Raw genomic sequence first — 21,977 nt, forward strand, 5'->3', positions numbered from 1 at the left:
TAATAGGAAAAAGTTACAGCCATTATAATTTTGAAATTTGCCTCATAGACTGGTGCTCTGACACAAACCGTTGTCTTACTTTTCTATTGGTTCTCACATTTTTAATTGTACCTTTGAAAATAGGACATAAAACTACACAATAACAACTATATAAAGAGGGGGGAGCTACTCGATGGGTGTAATTAACAATCAAACTCACCAGTAGCAAATAAGAGACCTGCCGCCCGAGTGTCCAGTAAACTAAGTGAGGAAATGATAAATTAAACTACAATTTAACCTTCACTGCTCATGAATCAACCAACTAATAAGGCTTGAATTACTCCCTTATTATTCCTTGGATAAATTTCAATTGCTTACAAATAATTCTCCCATTTACAACTCAAAATATTATCTATCATCGAATTTATTAAATTTTAAAAAAATACGCCATTATATTATTAAGTGATACAAGGTAAAACTAAAATTTCGATTGATTTCTGAAACTTATTCCTGGCGTCATCTTATATAAATAAAATAGCTCCATATTTTTATTGATATTTATGTTAATTATTAAGATATATTAACATAGTTCTAGAAGATAATCATCCATAATTGACCTATAGCAACGTGTTAGATGGGTAGTCGGTCAGAGTTTGTTTACAGAAGCAACTATCTGTATCCTAGACATATTATCGTGTTAAATTATCTAACTTATATCTTTTTTTACTTCATATTTTCTTTATATAGACGTTAAATTACTTAAAAATTAGATATTTTATAATATTTTTATTAATAACTATGAGATAATAATTTTGATTTCTAGTTTGTAAATAGTAAGAGATCCATGTTACATAAATGGTAGTTAGTGAGCCTCAGTCGCCACAACATTGAAGGAGGCTTAATGAACCAACTATTTCATAACCGTGTATCTCTCATTAACTCACTGATGCAACCAGCTCCCTTCTCTTCTTACTAAGTTAGTGTTGATTACTATTTTGTTTGCAAGGATTTTATCTGTTTTGAAAATGTTTATATTTAGGTTTTTGTAGTGTAGTGAATGATGCAACACAGCCAGGTGGTGGAGGCTGGGGCACCGGTGTTTGGGGAGGTTCAAGCACACGTTAGGCTTATCTTACACCCCATCATGTATTTTAGTCCTCCTGCAATCCATTAATAGATAGAATAATTAATCAAACTTTTGAGGTTGAAAACTAGTTAAGATGCAGATCATATGAACCAATTTAACCCAGTATATAGAGTGAAAATCTCAGGGTGTTTTTTGGTGTGAGTTGGTTGGTTCTTGTAGTCTACTTCATATGAGGTTGTTAAAATAATTTCTTTGCTCCCTAACCTTATCTGCATTTTATTCATTGACTCATCTGGTTTTGCCAAGTGAATTATTAAAAGTGGTGCCCAGTAGTGAAGTAGCTTATTAACCCTGTCTGTATGTGGAGTCTCTGTTCTGAATAAAATCATCTGGTGTTATCCAAATAAAATATTAAAAGTGAGGTATTGTAGTGATGGGGTTAAATATTATTTTGAAAGTTCAAGAGTTCAGCAAAATATAACAAGAACTAAGATTGTGTAATAAGAACCTAAGGTGCCCCTTTAACCCACTATATACTATAAGAAATTGGCTGTTGGCAAATTTCTGTCTTGGGATGTGCTGCCATACTGTATATTGATGTTATTATTACTTATTTACAGTATACAGTACTGTACATTACATTATTATGGAATTATGTAAAAAGAGGAATAACTATTCATAATGGCTTGTACAGTATTAATACTGTACTTTATATGGTTAGTCAAGCTGTCTCAATACTGAACTTAAATTTCCAGGAAGTTTGTTGGTTGCATGCCTTGGCACCAGTGTTGGAGCAAGATGAAGATCAACATGAAATTACTGCCTATAAAGGCTCACTATTTTTTACTTTTTGCAGGTATGTATCTTACTATTAATTGTTTTATATACAAGTACCTGTATTAGCATATATTATTGTCTTACTATTCTGTCAACATTCTTTTATCACCATCATCATCTTTTGTGCCATATAACAGTGTGTTATACAAGACAAACCTGTTACCTATACAGGATTGTATTGTGATTCTGGAGGAGTTAAGTTGTCAGTAGTAGAGCTGGGACACTTGTAGCTTGTGGTGCTGGGAGAAGACCAGTGAATAAGTAAGGTTTAGATCTGGTTCATCTTGGGAGAGCAGTTCCTTTTATACTTGTATGGAGGGGAAGGGGGAGGAGGTCACTATCTTATCGTGGTTTGGTACATATTAAACCTTCAAGGGGTAATGACGGTCCTTATTGTGAATACAGTACAGTGGTCCCTTGGTTAACGAGCACAATCCGTTCCAGCAGGTTGCTCGTTAACCGAAAAACTCGTAAACCGAAACCATTGTTTCAATGGGTTTTTGGATAATTGGTTCCAGCTCACCGAAAATTGCCTAAATTCAACAAAAAAGGTAGAAAAGTACACTTACTTTGAGGTGTGTATGTAGAAGGCTCCTGGATGATGATGATGATGGGAATTAGAATAGGGGTGGAGGAGAAGGGAAGGCATTGGGGTGGAAGAGAAGTCGCCCCATGGCACCATTTCACCCATAAAATTTTAGTTATCTTGGTGTAATTCAAGATTATTTTCTTTAAATCAACACTGCACTGCATTATATATTGTCAATATGTAAAATAAATTTCAAAATGACCAATAATTTGCTTGCAAACACAGAAAAAAAGCGTTTAATTGAAGAGAGTCTCAAGCAAGATGTTACCTCCACTGAAAAGAGAGAGAGACTGACGCCTGTTTGGTGTGTTAACGGGCTGGATGACGAGCCAGAAACTAGTTTCTTTACCTTCACTTATGTTCAATAATTGTTAAAATGACTAAAAAAGTTAATATTAATTTTTTAAAATTATTGAATAGTATAAAATTCTTGATATTTACTAAAATAGTAAGGAATTTAAGCCCTAAAATCGATTACTGTATTGGCGGACTAATACTACAGCTGGTGAACCGCCAAATGCAAGCGAAAACATGTTGAGGGCGGCTCGTAAAAAACTCGTTAATCGAGGTGATTGCTCATTAACCGAAGTTAAGAATCTTATGGAAGGTAAATCGTTAACCGAAATCTCGTTAATCGAGGCGCTCGTTAACCGAGGGATCACTGTATAGAAAGTTTTAGTGTCTTTGTCCATTGTTCTTTTTTTCTTATGTTTTTAATTTTCCCAGATATCTATTTCTACTCAGGGAATATGTGTCTCTACTGGGGTGAGGAGAGAGAATAAAGAATGTACCTGTATCTATATTTCAGTAAGATTCCTTTATGATTATTTTTTAATCATAATTGAGGCACTCCGATTGATAGTGACAAATCAACCAATGGGTAGAGAAAGAGTCGGGCTTCCTGTTGAAACAAGAATCTGATTTGGGCGCCATTGGTTGATTCGTCACTGTCAATCGGAGCTCCTCAATTCATGTCTCAACTTTTCGGATTTTTTCACATTTAGGTCAGATGGTTGTTATTAATTTTTTTTTGTCATTTATCAGGAATTATACTTAGTTCATCTCTGTTTTCTACCATATAATTCTTTTCTCTTCTTTACTCAATTTATTCTTCACTTTACAACTATTTCTCATCAAGTAATGGCTACAGGGTGTCTCAAAGAGCTTCCTTCACATTGCCTTCTCTTTCACATGTCATACCTTAACAATACAGGGTGTCTAGAAAATTGTATATACGTTGTCTTACAGGTTTTGGTGGTGGTCGCATGAAAGTTTCTATGATAAGAGCAACGAGTGAGGAAAGAGATACTGTTGTAATAGAGGTATTTATGCGATCACCACAAAAATCAATAAGAGTGCATTATTTTTATTTTTAGACGCTCTGCTTTATTGTGTTTTATTTCTATTTTCTTAATTTTTTCTTTATTTTCGTTTCATTTTATATTGTTTGCTATCATGTCCTCACCTGTACTCTGTCTGGTATGCAATGAAAAGCATCAAATGTGAAATACAGTCATTGTTATTTTGTTTGTATACCACCTACATTAACATTAATTACTACTACATCCCCCCCCCCCCTCTAGGCACTGCTCCTATACTCCCCTTCCTGCCGGTGTACGCTCGACAACAGGGGTTCTCCGACGCTGGTATCGGCATAATATACACTATCCTGCCCTTCATTGGACTCATCATGAAGACAGCATCAGGAGCGATCTCTGATTGGCTTCGAATTCACCGTGGCATGTTTTTGTCTGCCATTGTAATATGTGCTCTTGGATTCTTCAGGTAGGTTAGAGAGATGAAGTTACCTGAATATTAGATAATCTAGCTTCCTTTACCTGAATATGAACCATCCTAAGGCTTCCTGGGGGTTAGGTTAGGTTAGGTTCGGGTGAGTTTGGTTAGCGTTAGAGTGGTTAATGCTGAGGTGAAATAAGTTTGGGGGAGGGGCAATGGTCTCTATACTCTCTCACTTCCTCGCCGGTCTTGCCTCTAGTTTCTGATGACACTTGTGGTTCAGGTTGTTGTCTGCACCTCAACTTTCATACGTAATTCAAAACCATGAAAATAGATCTTGATTTAGGGTGAATATAACCAGTAATAGTTGGATGTTTAGAGTTTTAGCTGATCTTCCCTGTGTGAAGAATGCTAGAGTACCCTCACCACTAATGTTCTCTTTCTTAACACTTTAATATTCTAAGACCTGGTTTGGTTTTGTCTTACAGCATCTACTTCACTCCAGCTGTCCCCCAGAAGCCAAACAATGAATTAGCTCATGCCAGACTTGACTGCAATGGTTCCTCCACCTTCTTCTCATACTGCATTTCCCAAGACAAATGTGGCCACAATGATTTCCTTAACAGTATTGTGGATAATTATACTGTAAACTGTCAGGTTTGTACATTTAAGTGTTAATAATTTTGTGCCATACAGCTTGTACTGTTTATAGGGAGACTCCCACTGTGTTATGCTAATACTGTAACATCACATAAATTCACAATTTCTCAAAAAATAAGCAGTGGCTCTTTCTTGTTTCAGTGTATGATCTCGTCATTTTTTGTTTCGTGTTTGAATTAAAAGAACTCCATGCATTGCAGTACAGTACACTGTATTATATAGTAATCATTTAGGGTTCTTGAATAAAATAATTACCCTGTAGTAACTCAGAAATGTGTTCCTGTACTGAACCTCTACAGTAATTTTCTTGTTATTCTCAACTGTAAATTTCCTAAATGCTATGAATGATATGATTCACATTTTATCTATTTATAAAATACCTACAAGGCCTATGTACAGTACACTGTATACTGGATCTGTGTTATCTATATGCATGCTGAACCTTATACAATGCATGCGTTACCCGTATACCATACTGTACTGTACATGCTGAACTGATCATAAACTTGTTTGACAATTTTACAGAATATCTATCCATCTACAGTACTGTATCTAATTTTCAAAAGCATTATCACAACCATAAGAGTAAACTGAGATAAATTATGTTATCAGTCATAAAGAACAACTCTGTTTTTCCTGCATGTAGTGAGGTTATATATAGTGAACAAGGGTTGAGTACAAGAAGGAGCCATGATAACACAAAACAGAGATCAGCGTGAAGGTGGTCATAGACTCGCACGTTAAGGAGTTCCTCGTGTTGACAATCCATTTATCCCATCCTTCATTTAATACTGGAAAGCCACGCACGATGATACTCGATGATGAAACCTGTATTTATAGTTTCAAAATATGTTCCCAGGTTAGATGTGGTACAGATGAGGAGGACACAGGCAAGATCTGTGATGCCTGGAATGTGTCTTCGTCGTGTCAGAATTCCGAGTTTAACTTCACCGCATCCACCAACTTGTTTGATAATGACCGAGGAGATCGTTGTACCTACTTCCCCATCTCAAACGTTACAGCTGCTGGCAAAGAGGTAAAGTTGGCTCCACATGTTACTGATTACAATCATATGCACTTTTTTTTTGGATCTTTCATGTAATTTCATTTCGGTAGTTTAGAAAGAACAGGAAAGGTCGTCCGGTAAAGATATATACACAAATACGATTATTGAGACAAGACCTAACTAATGGCTCAAGTTATTTAAGCAAGTGTACATAAGTAGTAGACTAAGTGGTCCCAGTTGGTGTAGTAAGAGGACTACTGCTTGAGGATTTTAGGTTGTGTCTTTGACCTGTTTGACAATGGTGGACCAGATGTTGTTTTGACAGACCTCAACCTCCATACTTTCTTTCATTGTAGGTAATCTCCCCACTTCTCTCTTTGTGTAGATATAAAGTGCTTTGACTTATGACAAGAACACATGGCTATTTTCTGTGTTGATTCCCTCCATGGGACTGGGATGAGGCAGATAGTCTCATATAAAAGATACATTGCTTTGTTTGGCAAGATATAAGAGAGGAGTTATGTGTAGTGTGTGGTCCAGGTGGGTAAGAGTCTTTAGAGGTCTAGTTTTACTCCCAATAGTGTGGATCTGGGAAAGCAAAGATCAGTAAGACTTGTATATTTTAAGAACATGTATTTTTCATTAGATTCAGGATTGTGAGGATTAAGAAAATCAAGGAAGAGGAGCAGGTTGTATTCATGCCATTTACTAGTTACAGTTAGTGTGTGTTGCACTTTCACTACGAAACCCATAAATGAGGAATGTGTGTTGTTTTTATATTTAAGGCTAATGATGATCTCAAAAAAATACCTGTATTCATTCTTTTTAGGTGATTGAACCCACATGCCCTGCCCTGAGCACCGTCAACTGCTCCTTGTTGTGTGATGATGGCAGTTTCATGAACTATCTCGGGGCTCCACTCACCATCCCACCCAGCACCTACGATGAGCTACTCTCCTATCACCAATTTTGGATTTATCTTGTGTGTTTCATTGTTGCTTGGTGTGGCCTGGCCATCACAGTGGTCATGTCAGACACGATATGCTTCAAGCTTCTTGGTAAGTTGTCATTTTATCAGGATACAATCTAAAGGATAAATATATATTTTTTAATGAAATAAGCTTTGTTGTTTATGTATAGTAAAAGTGGACATTTTTGGGGCAGTGAGAGAGACTGGAGGATGTGAGCGACATTTGGAGGAAATCCTTCACATGCTGCCCTGCTGGACAGTAGGTGTTGCAATAAAAAAACTGTGGAGAGGAAACCATTTACTTTTCGTTTCCATGGATAGAAAAATTACTTCTTTCCCTTCATGTGGATAGGAAAACTGTTTATTTTCTCTTTACATGAACATATAAAAACTGTTTCTTTCTCTTCCTTTAGGAGCTGAGGGGAACAAATATGGTGAACAGCGTCTGTTTGGATCCGTGGGCTGGGGGTTATTGGTGGTCGTTGCCGGAGGTTTAATCGACTACGCATCACTTGGGAGGCCGGAGAAGGATTACACCCCAGCCTTTGTTCTGAGTCTTGCCATCCTCTTCCTCGATCTCCTGGCAGCTACTCGTCTGGAGGTAAGGAGAATTAATCCTCAGTAACAATTATGAAACACCCAAATTATTTTTACAATCTGGAGGAAATGTGTAAAGATTCTATGTGTGTGTGTGTGTGTGCCCTGACTACAGATGGTTTTCCAATAAATATGCTAACTTTACATAGCATGAACCTCCTCAGCTGTTTAAACAGTATAAACAAAATACTGTACATAGAGTAATGTCTAATTTGCCACACACACACACACACACACACACACACACACACACTACAGAAAGACCTTAGCAAGACTGTCAACAGGTTTAGTGTTTGTTATAGTTTGACATAATATTTTAGGACCATAGAATTTTCTAAAAATACATATGATGAGTATTGAGAAATTTTCATGAGTAATTGAAGAACAGCTTTCTCCACACAGCCTTAGTTTAACATAGAAGTGGTATTAAATTGGTACTGTATACTCAGAATTTAATTGCAGGAATAAAAATAATAATATAGCGCTACTACTACTACTAATAATAATAATATTGATGATAATAAGCATTGTACAGTATATCATCAGAAAAATGGTGAAAAACTCATAACTATATAACATCATAAATTGTAATTGCAGGTTATTAAAGTACAGTACAATTTGCAATGCTATTATTTCCCTTTTTACATTGTTTTAATTATTCCAGAATCAGTATGTTAAGATAATGTGGGTGTAAAGTATTTGTGTTTGAACAGGTGGAAGGTAGTGAGCGGCGGACAGGGACGGCTGGGTCAGTGGCTCGTCTCATCTGTGAACCTCGCATAGTGCTCTTCATCCTGTGTTGTATTGTTGTCGGTATATCTACTGGCATACTCTGGACTTTTCAGGTATACTACAGTACAGTGTTTCATATGATTTGATGTGGATCACCTGAAGATTAGACACCCCAGCTTATTTCACCTGAAGATTAACCACTCTAATACTGTACTTACCTTATCTAACCTACCCTAACTTAACCTACCCTAACCTAACCTAACTTAACCTAACCTAACCTAACCTAACTTAGTCTACCCTAACCTAACCTACCCTAACTTAACCTACCCTAACCTAACCTATCCCAACCCCTCAGGTAGAATTAGGGTGGGTTATTTTCAGGTGAACCCTTTAATGTTGTTTGACATCGTGCATAACTTCAACTTGTAATGACAAATCATCAATTAGAGTGAAATAAATAAGGGGTAACTGGTCATTCAAAGGATTATTGAGAAGTAATATAGAATCAAGTACTTATACAATTGATATAACAAAAAGGATTAACAAGCTTCACATATGGTAAGGAAATTGAAATTAAAGATTGAACAGAGATGTTAGACATGGTAGGATAAATGTGCACTTGATGTTGAGACTACAAGTTTGTGTTTGTTTATGTGTTTATTGACAGTTGCTGTTGGTCGAGGATATTGCCTTCAAGTGGGACTGTCACTTTGGCGCTCTTAAGTTACTACAAGGTCTAATTATGGGTGTCCAGTGCTTTGGGGGGGAGCTGCCGTTCTTCTTCCTCTCCGGGTGGTTCATCAAGAAGCTGGGTCACGTGCACGCCATGTCTCTCGTCATCGCAGTCTTCGGCATCAGGTTCATCCTCTACTACACTCTGGCCAACCCCTGGCTCTTCCTCCCCGTCGAACTCCTCAATGGATTTACGTTTGGAATTTTCTATGCCACTATGACGTCTTATGCTAGTCATGTTGCCCCCAGTGGAACGGAGGCGACAATGCAGGGGATCGTTGGGGCTGCATTTGAAGGCATTGGTAAGAATTTATTATCTAAGATTTTGCACATTTTGAGAAGTTTCAGATGAACCATAAATGTGTATATTTGTCACTAATTATGTAATGAACCTTAACACTTAAATGGTGGTCATCATTTGTGGGAGTTAGCTGTAGGGATGGTAGCTCACATTAGTGGAGGTTTCATGTTCCTTGAGTTCCTTTTGTACACATGTGGGGGTGGAGTAGGGAATCCTAAGCCGCCAGTTAAGGGTACTGTACAGTATATGCAATTTTGAACTCTTAATAAAGTTTTCCATTTATTTTGCAGGTATTGCTACAGGTGGCTTTGTTGGGGGCTCACTGTACTTTTCTGTAGGTGGATCAAAGACTTTCCTCTACACTGGAATATTTAATTTGATCTGCACTGTTCTTCATGTGGTTCTTCAGATCCTTCTTAGCACCTTCAGGCCACAGTCCACACCAGCAGGTATGTATCTCTACTCCCCACTATGTACCTAACTAGATGTGTACTTCTAAACATATGTGGTCCATCCTAGTTGGTGTACTCTGTTGCTTATACTGTAAAATCAATCCCAGTAGATGTGTGCAGTGACCCCTCACCACTACACACACACACACACACACACACACACACACACACACACACACACACATATGAGTTGTTTCCAAAGTGAAAATAGAATTCAAGAAAGCAAGTAGAAAATAGATTGTTGGGAATACTCACTGTTGTAAGGGCAAATGACAGCAATGATTGAACTCATGGACTGACATTTTGGTACTTGTACATGGTATAAACTGTACTGTATTTAGATAAGACAGAGTACTGTAGTAAGGGGCAGGATGGTTCAGTAGTTGTTACTTCTATGTTAGGTGGATTATGACGATGATGTATATGAGATCATCGGATAATGTGCTTTGTAAATTAAAGAGCATTTAAATTAATTACTTCTGAAGAGTATGTTGATAAAGTTAAGAAAAAAGTTTTGAAATTTGAAAGTGATGGATAATCTCGGTTAAATGCTGTAGCGTCTTTGAGGAAGAACTTCTAATTGTAAATGACTTTAGGTACTAGGGATGTCTGGTTGGTCCTTTTGAATGGTTAGAAATTGTTGACTGTGTGAAGAACCTCTTCAGTGGCATGTCTTGTCCACCCTTCTGTTGGAGTTTGAAACTATCTCTACCAAAATGCAAATACCGTTCTATAGAGACTAATTATGCATTAGAAATGAAATGCGTCGGTACTAAAGGAAAAGAAAAATTACTTGGTGAAGAATAAACATGTGTGGTGTACTGTAGAGTCTTGTGGAAGTCTGTTGGGATGGTGAGGACATGTGGAAACTGTGATGACTGACAGCTCGGTGAGATTTTTGTGAGACTGAAGATGCTTAAAGGAAGGAGCAGAAGGAGACGTAAGCATGATGGAACCCTTATACTACCTAGGGGTGAGGTTTGGTTTGATTATGATATTTTATCATCAGGTGAAATAAGTTGGGGTGCCTAATCTTCACATCTTCTTTATTTCTTCCATTGTTTGATCTAACTCCCCTTACCATTAGTGTCATACATTCCCCTGACTACTGACTTGTGGCAGACTTGGAGTTGCCAGTTGTATTTTAAAAGACATTTGTCAATTAATTCATAGAAATAAATTTGTTTGTTGTAAGGTTAATAGTTACAGTATATTTAACCTTTCTTGTTGAGTTAATTGATGGTTTTGTGTGTCTCTTAGGTGGCAGCTCGTCTCCTGTCGGCTACATGCCTCCTAGTGACAGCATGAGGCCAGTCACAGCTAATGATGCTGATGCAGAAGAAGATTTTTAACCCATAAACAGCAACCATCGTCAGCAGAAGTTAGCTGTAGGGTTGTCAGCAATTATCAGTGGCTGTTTCATGTTCCTTGCTGTCTTATTTTTTGTGTAAGGGTGAAGTATGGAATCCTTAACAACTGGTTAAGGGTTAAACAAAAGGGTTTTCATGATATAAGACATGACTTGAAGAGTGTCTCAGCCATACCTGTAGGTAAGATGTACCGTATGACAAGTGCCTGCAACATAGCAGAGCGTTTATTTTCATGAGCTTCCAAAGTCAACATAACTACTGTGCATTTTTTTTTATGAATATAACACTCGTTCTCAGTTTTATTATGAAGTGTCGGGAATTTATAATTATCCCGACACAAGTCTTTTACTGTTATTATTCTATTAATTTATTTTTTTTACAACTTTTTAATTGCTACTCTTTGACAAGCACTTCTTGTCAGTCAATATGTACAGTAGAATTTTGTTTGTTTTTTCACTGATTGGTATGAATGTATATATATATATATATATATATATATATATATATATATATATATATATATATATATATATATATATATATATATATATATATATATATATATATATATATATATATATATATATATATATATATATATATATATATATATATATATATATATATATATATATATATACTGTACAGTACAGTATATGAAAAAATATATAATATACATTCCAACCTTTCTAAAAGTGACAAGGTTGACTGTTAGGTTTTCCCTTGTGTGGATAGTTGATTTATCTTCACTCTTGCGAACCTTCTCTTATTATGGTGTAGAGAGGCGAGGGTCAAGAGCCAGCACACACGCTCCCTTAATTCACCATCTTTCATTCATTATAGTTATGTACACTACAGGGTGATTGAAAAGTTCCTGTGCACCTGTAAGAGTTATAGGTGTTCCTTGTTATATCTATAATGTTATCAGTAGAACAAGGTAGATGACCACAGAGATACAGTACAGTAAATTTCCGTTAACTCAGACCCCCATAATTCTTGGACAGGGAGTCGGCGTCATACACTTTTCCATCCATCTCGGACAATATCCAAAGTCGACGGGCGAGCTCGGACAACTACGTATCTCCCCGAAGGTTCTAGAAGATTCTTGAAAGTTCCCAAGTCCTGTTATACATCCATGGCATGGGTGACCTCCCAGGTTGTGTAGTGTGAGATGAAACGGATGTGTAGTGGAGATGATGTGGATGTTTAATGGAGATGCTATAGATCTGTAGTCAAGGTCAAGTAAGTCACTTCCATCATCAGTCTCAGTGAAATTGTGCATCATCATAACGTTAAGGTCAGTTTTATTTAGTGGTTATCTTAATTTTTTTAATTATTTCTATATGTTTAACTAATTATTTCCTTTATTTATATATAATTTTTGATTAGTAATATGCTTACTGTAACTGAGTCAGAACACATGATATGGCCGCTGTGTCCACGTGATCAGCTGGTGAATATTCTTGGCAGCTTCCTATGAAAACTTACAGCGATTGTACTTATGAATTGTTCTCTATATTGAAACTTCTTAAGGTACTTGACACAGACTTTTCCTTCCATCTTGGACTATTGTCCTTAGATTCTCGAACCTAAGTCGGACTTGCACTCATCCTCCTATTTCAGACTTTATTGCCGTCAGATCTTAGACTTATGTTGGACTCTGGCCTACTCAGAAAATTGGCCTTTTCACTCTGCCCTTTCTCCCAGTTAGTCCAAGATGGGGAGGGTTCACTGTACTGTATTATTATTTATTACAGGTACACAGGTATTTTATGATCACCCTGTATGTACAAGACAGTAATGGGCACACCAGGGCTACCAAGGAGGTTTTATGCTCCTTTTTCTGCAGTTTTTCACATGTTTAAGGCAATTTTATTCATATTCCAAATTTTATGAAAACCTTGTCACTAGAATGGTTACATTTATCTGGGTCTCGGTTACACATGATATACTGTAGTTTAAAGACATTCAAGAAGTGGTTATTAAATCTTACAGTGCTTCATAATGTACTCAAGGTAGAAGTGCCTTTAAGCTTTATGACAGTAAATGCCTTTTCATCCCTGTAGTTTAGAAATTCACAGAACTTTATTCTGATCTTTAGTTTAGAAACATGCAGTAAGCTTTTGCTGGACTCAAAACTACTTTGTCATTTTGATCAATGAGCAAACTCATAACTTGAGCTTATTCTTACCAGGTTTAAATTCCACTTAGTAAGCTTTTACTGATACAAACAGCAGCATGTGAAACATGGTAGGCCTCAGAGGATAAACTTGTTCTTTACTACAGTGTTAGTATTGCTGAAGCATGTCTGACTGGTAATTCATGATTCATAAATTTTCTCCCACAAAATAAGTTCACAGACAATCTGTTAGTCTTGTTTTTATAATTTGTATGAGACTTCATCATGAGTTTAAGTGAAAGCTACTCTTTTATGTAAGACTAGACGATATAACATTTTACCCAAGTTTCCTGATTTATAATCTAGAAATATATATACTGTCTATATATATATATATATATATATTTATATATTATTTTTTTTTTTTGGGGGGTGGGGTGGGGGGACCAGAGGTATACTGCATAAGCTGCCACAGGTTATGGGGCAATAATATAAATATTCTCTTCAGCTGCTGTTGCTGGGAACTCTGGGTTCTTGCACCATAGACTTTGGCTGACTGAGTGATACAGGTCCCTCCAGTCTTGTTACAGCCATAAAATGAATTTTGGGATTAATACGTCATGTTTCAGAAAGTTATAAGAACTTTTTTAATTATCTGCCGGGAACAGAAGCCACAATATTGTACCCTTTAAGATATTTTATTTGAGATTGATGTGTTGCCAAGTGAATCAGAAGCACAATTTAAAAGATATAAATACCAAACTGTGTAAATATATCCATTATTTTTTTAAATATATACACAAATATCAACCATATCAGTCAACATTATACAGGTGTAATCGACTCTTCTCACCGAACAACATTGTTGGATGAATAATAATATTGTAATGTATGTCTCTTCTCTACCCACCGTCAATCGTAGATTTTATCATGACTACATCACTCATGGAAAGTGTCTCTGGTGTGTACTGTCATCCCCTGATATACAATACCTTTATCACTCATCCGATCTTGTACTGAAGTTGTTATCACCTTCATGCCTCTCACTCCTACACACCAGTGACTCATACAATCACTCACTGTTGTATCGTGCTGGATGTATTGTACTCATATCATACTTTCATAGATATGTATTTTTATTTTCACTTTTGTTAATGTGAATACAAGTTGTTTAATGCTCGAGTCATGTACAATGATCCCCACAAATGTATGACTTGGTTGTTAATAATTCATAAATGTTCAAACAAATATGAGGGTTTAAGAGATGTTCATACATTATTTAGGGCTGCGTGTATGATAAAATCACACACAAACTTGATCCCACAGACCATGTTATCATTGTAAGGCATCTTAAGAAATATGTCTACAGTAAACCCTTGATATTTCATGCTTCAGTGTTCAGACTTCAGCTTATTTTTTATGTTTTGGGGCTGGGCCATCTGACAAATATTTTTTTTTATCATGAAAAGTCTATAATCTTAAAACACTTGATATGAGATAATGTTGGCCCAATCGGTGGCTTCCTAATGAGCAATGCAGTGTGGGGTGACTGCCTACCTCACCCTCTGGTTGACCCCAAGCAGTGACCTGTCTAGGAGCATCACATTCACATCTCCACATTCCCTGCCCCCTGTGTGCACTTGTTCTGTCAATAGGTTGTCCTCATGTTGTCTTTGTTCCATTCACTATATTTATGTCTTGAAGACAGTAAGTACATTAACAATGACTTCTGATAGTGGTTGTGTCTGTGTGTATGGTTCTAGCAAGAAACCTTCCACTATTTATTTCAGCAGGAATAGGGACTGAAGAAGAGGACTTATTTTGACAATGTTAAAGACAAAGTGAAACTGAGAAAATTTAAGGATCAAAGAAAGTGAGGCTTCCTATTTGAAGAAGTGTGTGAGATTGGAGAAACTTGTGGTGTTGGAAAAGTACATTGTTATAGTTATCAACATCTGATGGTTGAGTGTTTTCCTAGGTGTGCTGTGAAATAAATGACTGCTGCACGACTTTTGGCCAAGCATTTAAGTAAAAAATGCACCTAGCGTACTGTTGTAAAATCTATTTATGTATATCATTATCTTATCTTTACATACTGTAGAGACTACACATTGGTTAGTTGCTCTTCCATCAGGCAAATTTGGTTAACTTTTTATTATTTACTAGGGGCTGGACTGTCTCAACCCCAATTAATAAAAAATTACAAGGATTTATTGCATATTTTCTATTGCTCAGCTAAGTTTTATAATGAACATGGATGGATTAGCACAATCATGGAGGCCAGCAGCTCACTAGTAGTTCAGTGTGGCACAGGTACCTTGTGGACCAGTAGCCATTATGTTACTATGCTCTCAACACGACACATCATAACTTATTTGAAGTATTTACTGTATTTCTTTTGCTTACTAGTTATCTCTATATTTCAATAGCTCCCAAGTTATGTAGGTAACCTTTTGGTGATGTTGGAGCAAACAAGAAAATGAGGGAAGAACTTAATTTTAGAAAGTAAGGTTAAAATCCACCCAGCTGCTGCCTCAACCACCACCATCTGTAATGCCATTATATATGAGTTAAATTTACTTGTTGGTGATCTAAATTATATTATGCCAATTAGATGTGAATGATTGCCTGCATTTAAAAAAAAAAAAAAAATTTTAAATACTTGTCTCATGGGTGAGATTTTATCACCCATAAGAAATTAAGGTCACTGATGTAGAACCTTGCTATTTTATAACTTTTATTATACTGAACCTTAAACCTTTGTGGGGAACCATTGTATAATAACCCGCGTGAAAGAAGAATAAACTTGACTACACGACTGTAATTTTACCCAGTTTACGATAGTACAATAAAACTAAGATAACTACTTATAATATTTTCATAATTAAGTATAAGTTAAGACTGTTTTAAGTAGTCAAGAGTGAACTGTTTTCTCATAAGTGGAAGAATGTCCGGTGAATCTTCTTGGATCGCTTTAGTTATTTTAGCTTTGTTCAACGATGGATCTCATGTCCTGATTTTTAAGCATCTTCTTATTTCCAATTTTCGACAGTAACGGTTGTGGTGAATCTTTGTGTACACATGGATGTGGTGTTACTCCACGTCTAAGATTAAACCTCGAACTGATTCCTGCTTCCTTTCAGTATCAGCTTGTGTATTGTGTAAGATTTGATGCCGGGATTGCATTTAAAAGTATTTAATGGGTTTAGCGTGTGAAATTGGACAGAGTTATTCATAATTTATCGTTTCACTCCTTATCAGTTTACTAGCCATTTTTTTTTCTTCATTTATTGGGCACCCCCCTACATCCTTGTGTAAGGTGAAGCGCAGAAGCGTTTACAGCGCCCAACAGGGAAGCATACTAAGTTCATGCTTGCCTTATGTCTCATGAGTTAAGGGCGTAGAAGCCCGAAGAGTCAATGGTTTTATGTCTAAGCAAGTTATTGGAAGTTCCAACAACTTGTCCCTGAATACGAATTCGCAACTTTCGACTCAAGTGGTTGGTCTGTTCTTTGTGTATGACCTTACGACCTTCATTATCATAGAGATGTAAGTAGCTTCTCAGGTAGTGCAAATAGAATTACACTTATAATAATCTGGTTTCGTGAATATTTGGTACCTCAATAACAGTCACAATTAGGATGTGTAAGAGCACATTTAGAGATTTTTATTGCAATGTGTTTAGTGGCATTTTTTTATGTAGGGTTTATAAAGAAATAAGTATTCTCTCAATTAAATTTCTGATGTTCTTTGTCTACCAAATATTGCATTTCTCATATGATTTTTTTTTTTGGGTATATAAAGTTAATTGGTAAGATAAAGTTTAGGTATTACAGGTAGTAGGTTGATCCAAGTTGAAGAGTATATTAATGTGTAGCTTGTAAGTCATGGCCTGGCAGAGTAAACTTTAGGTAACAGTTGTATAGTAGTGTTGTTTAGGGTGCAGGTTATGTCTCCATTAAATACTCTATTAGCTTTGCTTCAATCACCATCCAGTGGAAATAACAGTATTGGTCTTACAGCTTTGAACACATTTTGATTTTTCATTCTTGTTTTATTTTTCATGAGGTCTAATTCACAACATGTTTTAAATGTGATGTGGCCACTTTATGTCATGAGTTTTCACCACCATGGGCAGACTTTTGTAATAGTTTACTTGAAACCTTCATACTCCCTCACCACCTCTTTGGTCTGCCATTGGCACCTCACTACATAATTTGATATCAGATGCTGGAAATTTATCGACAGCATGAATTATATTATTAAGACAGTGCATCTGTTATAATATTGGTTTTATGTCATGCTGTAGAACAATTATTTTTCCTTCATCAGAATGTTAAAACCTAACTGTAGTGCTCAGACGTCAGTGAAATTAGCCAAAAGCACTCAATAAAAACTTGGCTGCAACATAGGTACAGTGTCAGTAATGTGTGATAACTGGCACTGGATAACAGATTAATCATAATTTTGCCCATATGTAATAATCTCCTCTTACACCTAGTACTTACTGCTGTGCACATTGTGAGGTAGGTGCTACTGTACAACCACTTTAAAGTTGTTAGCATGTCTTAAATTTGAGGTGCTTGTGTGTGATCGCATACTGTTCAAATACTGTATCAGGAGTAGGTGGCAGGATAAGGTGATGGTACAGGATGGAAGTGTCACCAGTATTGTATGTGAATGGGCATTATCACTTTAAATTAATATCAATGGAAAAGATTTGTTAATGGGAAGGGAATTCAAATAGGAAGCATGTGTGTTATACAAAGTTGGCAGTAAGATACAGTGGTAGAAGAGTACAGTAATGTAAGGATGATGCAAGAAACACATACAGGGTGAACCAGTCATTACAAAGAGGGATAAATAAAACTGCATTGTGATGGTAGAATTTATGAAATGTACAATGAAGAAAAAGTTGATGAAGATTTGAAATTCCTCACTTGGAGGCTGGAGGGAGGGAAGGTCGCCCATACAAACTTAAGAGCACATTAGTATGTCCTGAAAGTGTGCCAGAGGACTATTGAGAGAACACACAGTAGAGGAAATTATGTAACTACAAGTACTGTACCGGTAAATTAAAGAATAAATGAATACTGTATTGAAATAATTGAGTACACTGAACCCGATAAACAGCTAGGAAGCCTCATGGGGCTCCTCTGAATGTGATTTGATGACAAGTTTATTAATTTTTTTTATTTACAAGACTTAGTATATTTTATTAATTGGGAATGATGTAATGTTTATATATTTTAATATGTGTATACACACACATGTGTATTTTGTCTTATTTATATAACAGGTTATTTATGAATGTTGTAATGTACTTTAATGTTTTAGCTTATCATGATGATGATAGAGACTGTATGTGATTATTTAATGTGTTCTTGGTGATCATAAAGCTGCAGTAATCAAATTACTTTCACCAACACAATTATTATTGTCAGGTACAGTAGTGTGCTTATATTCCACTGACTATTTTGTAAAGGTATTTTATTTATCTTCTTTATCTGTGTATTTATATGTCAAGAAAGTCAGATGTATATTAATGTGAAACAGTACAATATATCGGTGAATTATCATCAAGGTGTTGGGCAAGATGGCAGACCTGCACACTTGCTATGCTCCTGTAGTGTAGTGACTGCTAATAAAGATATTTTACAAAGACTTTCATGAAGTAGTTTGTATGTCATTTCCAGTGTGGTCCTCAATTTCAATGACAAAAAGTATTCCTGAAATATGGCATCTTGTATCCTCAAGTACAGTAAGCTAAAGGTGTCAAAACTGCCAACTCTTCAAACAGATCATGGTAACAGATATCACATGTTTGAAACCATAAACAAGATGGGAAACATAACCACCAGACTTTCTCTGTATTGATGTTACACAAGAGGTCATAGATTTATGTATGCCCAGTCATCTTGGAGAACAGAAGAAATGCTTTTTTACATAGAGTGCAAGACCTGTGGAATAGCTCACCTGTTGAAGCTGTGGAAAAAGAACATATTGTACCCTGCAGATCGCTTTGGACAATATTATCAGGGAAATAGGGATCCCTCTAGATTAGCAATGTACAGCTAGAAACAAAAGCAGCAAGTACAGTAGAGTCTTTGTGTGGGGTTTCTCCTGGTGCTTTTTTTTTACAGCTGGCAGACTCTCTTTGATGTCCCAGATAGACTGAATAAAGTAATTAGCTGTGGGACATCAAGTGCACATGTGGCTTTTACTGACTGACAGGATGACAGTGACTGGGATCGTGAGATGTTCTGCTCTCACCATGACAGCTACAGTACAGTATTTAAAGTCAAAGTAAAGGCCAAGTACAAAATTATAAGTAATATAGGAACATAAGATAGAAACCAACACTATGAGAGGGCCTCCAAACACCATAGGAGAGGCAGGGGAATGAATTTTTCTGGTGTTTATATTCTGTGTTGTCAGACTTTGTGGATGTCTTCTGGAATTATTGTTTTAACTGAGATTTTTTTCTAAACAAAATATGACGCTATAAAATTTTATACAGATAGTTGAAAAGGTTCTCTTAAAAAAGTTAAACATTAGTGAAGTTAGGGCAGGTTTTCAGAGGTTTGGTTCAGTTTTTGTGTGTTTTTATCCCAACATTTTCCTCAACTTCAAAGCCCTGCCCACTTTGTGCAGTCACTGTTATTGGTAATGGGTCATATCTCCATAAATATTAATATCTACCACAAATGACAGTCAGATTCTTTTAAATTGCCTTCATGTACATAATATAAACCTATTTGTTAGTAATTTCCTTGGTTGTACTTTACTGAATCTTCACCCCATAATGAATTAGAAACAAAGAAGATAAGGAAGTTACTGTATTTTATGATATAACCATAATTAAATGTTTAAATTATTTTGTGGTGTGGTAAAAAAAAATAGGTAATTGATTAAGTAAGCAGGTCAGTTATTTTTTTAGGTGTAAGTAATAAGTTATTTAATGTTGTAAATAATTAATGAAGTAAGCAAGGCAGTTATTTTTTGGTGTAAGTAATCAAGTAATCACAGGTAGTAGGCAGCTGTCAAACAAGGAGGTACTGTAGCGTAGTGTATGTGGCCAGTTGTCAAATTTCTCTTTGTGTTTGTCTATTTTCTCTTTGTTAGGCTCACATACATACATACGTACATGTAGAAGATCTCGCACTAAGGTTGGAGGTGAGAAGGAAAACTCACAATGGCGTTTTCTATATATATATATATTATACCGGGTATGTACAATGCAGTGCTCGGGAGTTGCTGTGTGGTGAGGAGCTTGTTGAGAGGAGGTCTTGTCTGTTTGAGAGCATTGAGTCTAATGACCTTCACGGCGAGGCTGGGGGTATTTATATGATTCTGCCGGATCAGACAGACAGGTCGGAAGTGAGCGGCGCTGCTGATTGGCTGAGGTGAAGGCGGTAACTGGCCAATCACCATGCAGTCTGAAAGCGAGGCCCGGTCTGTGGAACTCGCCACTGGTTGGCTAGTAAGCGGACGGTATATGACAAATCGGCAATTGTAGGGGAGAGTATCCACTACAGTACTATCGCCTGGGAAGATATTGGAAGCATAATATGTTCACTAATGGTAGACCCTGTTGCCATGTGTGACCAAGTCCCAGGCTGCTGATCTGACTTTCTGCCTCATTTACACACAACTGCAGGGTCTCAATTGTTTCTCTAACTTTGACAACACAGCCAGCTTTGCCACTTCCCACATATGAGCAATATTTTTCCCACAAAATTCCCACAAAAATTTATAAAATCCCACAGATTTTCCCACAATATTTTTACACAAATAATGTTGAAATAAGACATAACCGAAATTAAGGTACTCCAAATTTATTATCAAAAGATGTAAAATTAAAGTAAATTAATTGCTTAGAAGACATAAAATTCAAACTACCAAATGCTATGAAAGCAAAATGTAGTAAGTTGCAGCATGCTACAGTAACAGCTTATAGTGTCATAAATAAAAAGTAATGTAGTATCCTTTCAAACAAAGCATTAAGTGTTAAGAAGAATGGGGATTAGGTTATGGCTGCATGCTGTGGGGGCCATTAAAACTTTTAAAAATAGTATAACCGTTAGGGTTATGAGGAATCAGTAGTGTTACAGTAACTCAGTTGAGGTTATACATCTTTATACCTTGGGGTTCTGGGTCAACAAACTTCTCTACTCTGCTTCCAGATTAAGTGTGACAATTTCTTAGCTATCATCGCTATTATTTTCTCCTTCAATTTGAAAACTTCCCTTAGCAGCAACATTTTTCAGCATATCTTCTGAGGACGTGAAATTCCCTGAAGTGATAACTCATACCTGATCTGAAGTATTGCCTCAACTGATTGTACACTAAAGCGATTCCTCAATTTAGAGTAAACCACATTCATCTGAGAAAATATACTTTTTACTTTTATCCTCTTCGCCACTGATTGGCTCGTTCGCCGCTCGGTCGGTCGGTCACTTTTTCTTACTCGCATCTCTGTTACGTACTGCTGGCAAGTACTGGGTCGTGAAAGAGCTCACACTCGGTGCTGTCACAACACTCTGGCAGATTGTTCCAAGAGTTCACAACTCTCACTCTGAAAAAATTTGCCTTTACAGTTTTCTGGACTTGCAGCTTCTTCAACCTTGAGTTGTGACCCCTTGTGGGGCGAGCGTCCGCCAGCTCCAGGTAAGGGTACTCGACTGAGTAGTGCCCTTTGAGATACTTATACACCTCAGTTAGGTCCCCCCTTGCCCGTCTGTAGTATAAGATAGGCAATTTCAGGTGCTCTAATCTCTCAGGGTAGCTGAGGTTCCGGTATACAGGC

The 21,977-nt window shown here is 36.6% G+C and overlaps 1 protein-coding gene across 1 annotated transcript; it reads left to right on the forward strand.

Moving 5' to 3' along the window:
• The first annotated feature begins 851 nt into the window (after positions 1–851).
• Positions 852–11,511, forward strand: LOC121875331 (major facilitator superfamily domain-containing protein 6-like). Its single transcript, XM_042379838.1, has 11 exons — positions 852–955; positions 1,822–1,922; positions 4,076–4,277; positions 4,718–4,886; positions 5,749–5,925; positions 6,725–6,953; positions 7,279–7,466; positions 8,176–8,307; positions 8,862–9,228; positions 9,518–9,676; positions 10,940–11,511. Exons 2-11 carry the CDS (start codon positions 1,838–1,840, stop codon positions 11,029–11,031), a joined length of 1,800 nt encoding a protein of 599 aa, XP_042235772.1. The 5' UTR covers positions 852–955; positions 1,822–1,837; the 3' UTR covers positions 11,032–11,511.
• The last annotated feature ends 10,466 nt before the right edge of the window (positions 11,512–21,977 follow it).

Source organism: Homarus americanus, unplaced genomic scaffold (assembly GCF_018991925.1).
Source record: "Homarus americanus isolate GMGI-L3 unplaced genomic scaffold, GMGI_Hamer_2.0 scaffold56241, whole genome shotgun sequence".
Classification (NCBI taxonomy): Eukaryota; Metazoa; Arthropoda; class Malacostraca; order Decapoda; family Nephropidae; genus Homarus; species Homarus americanus.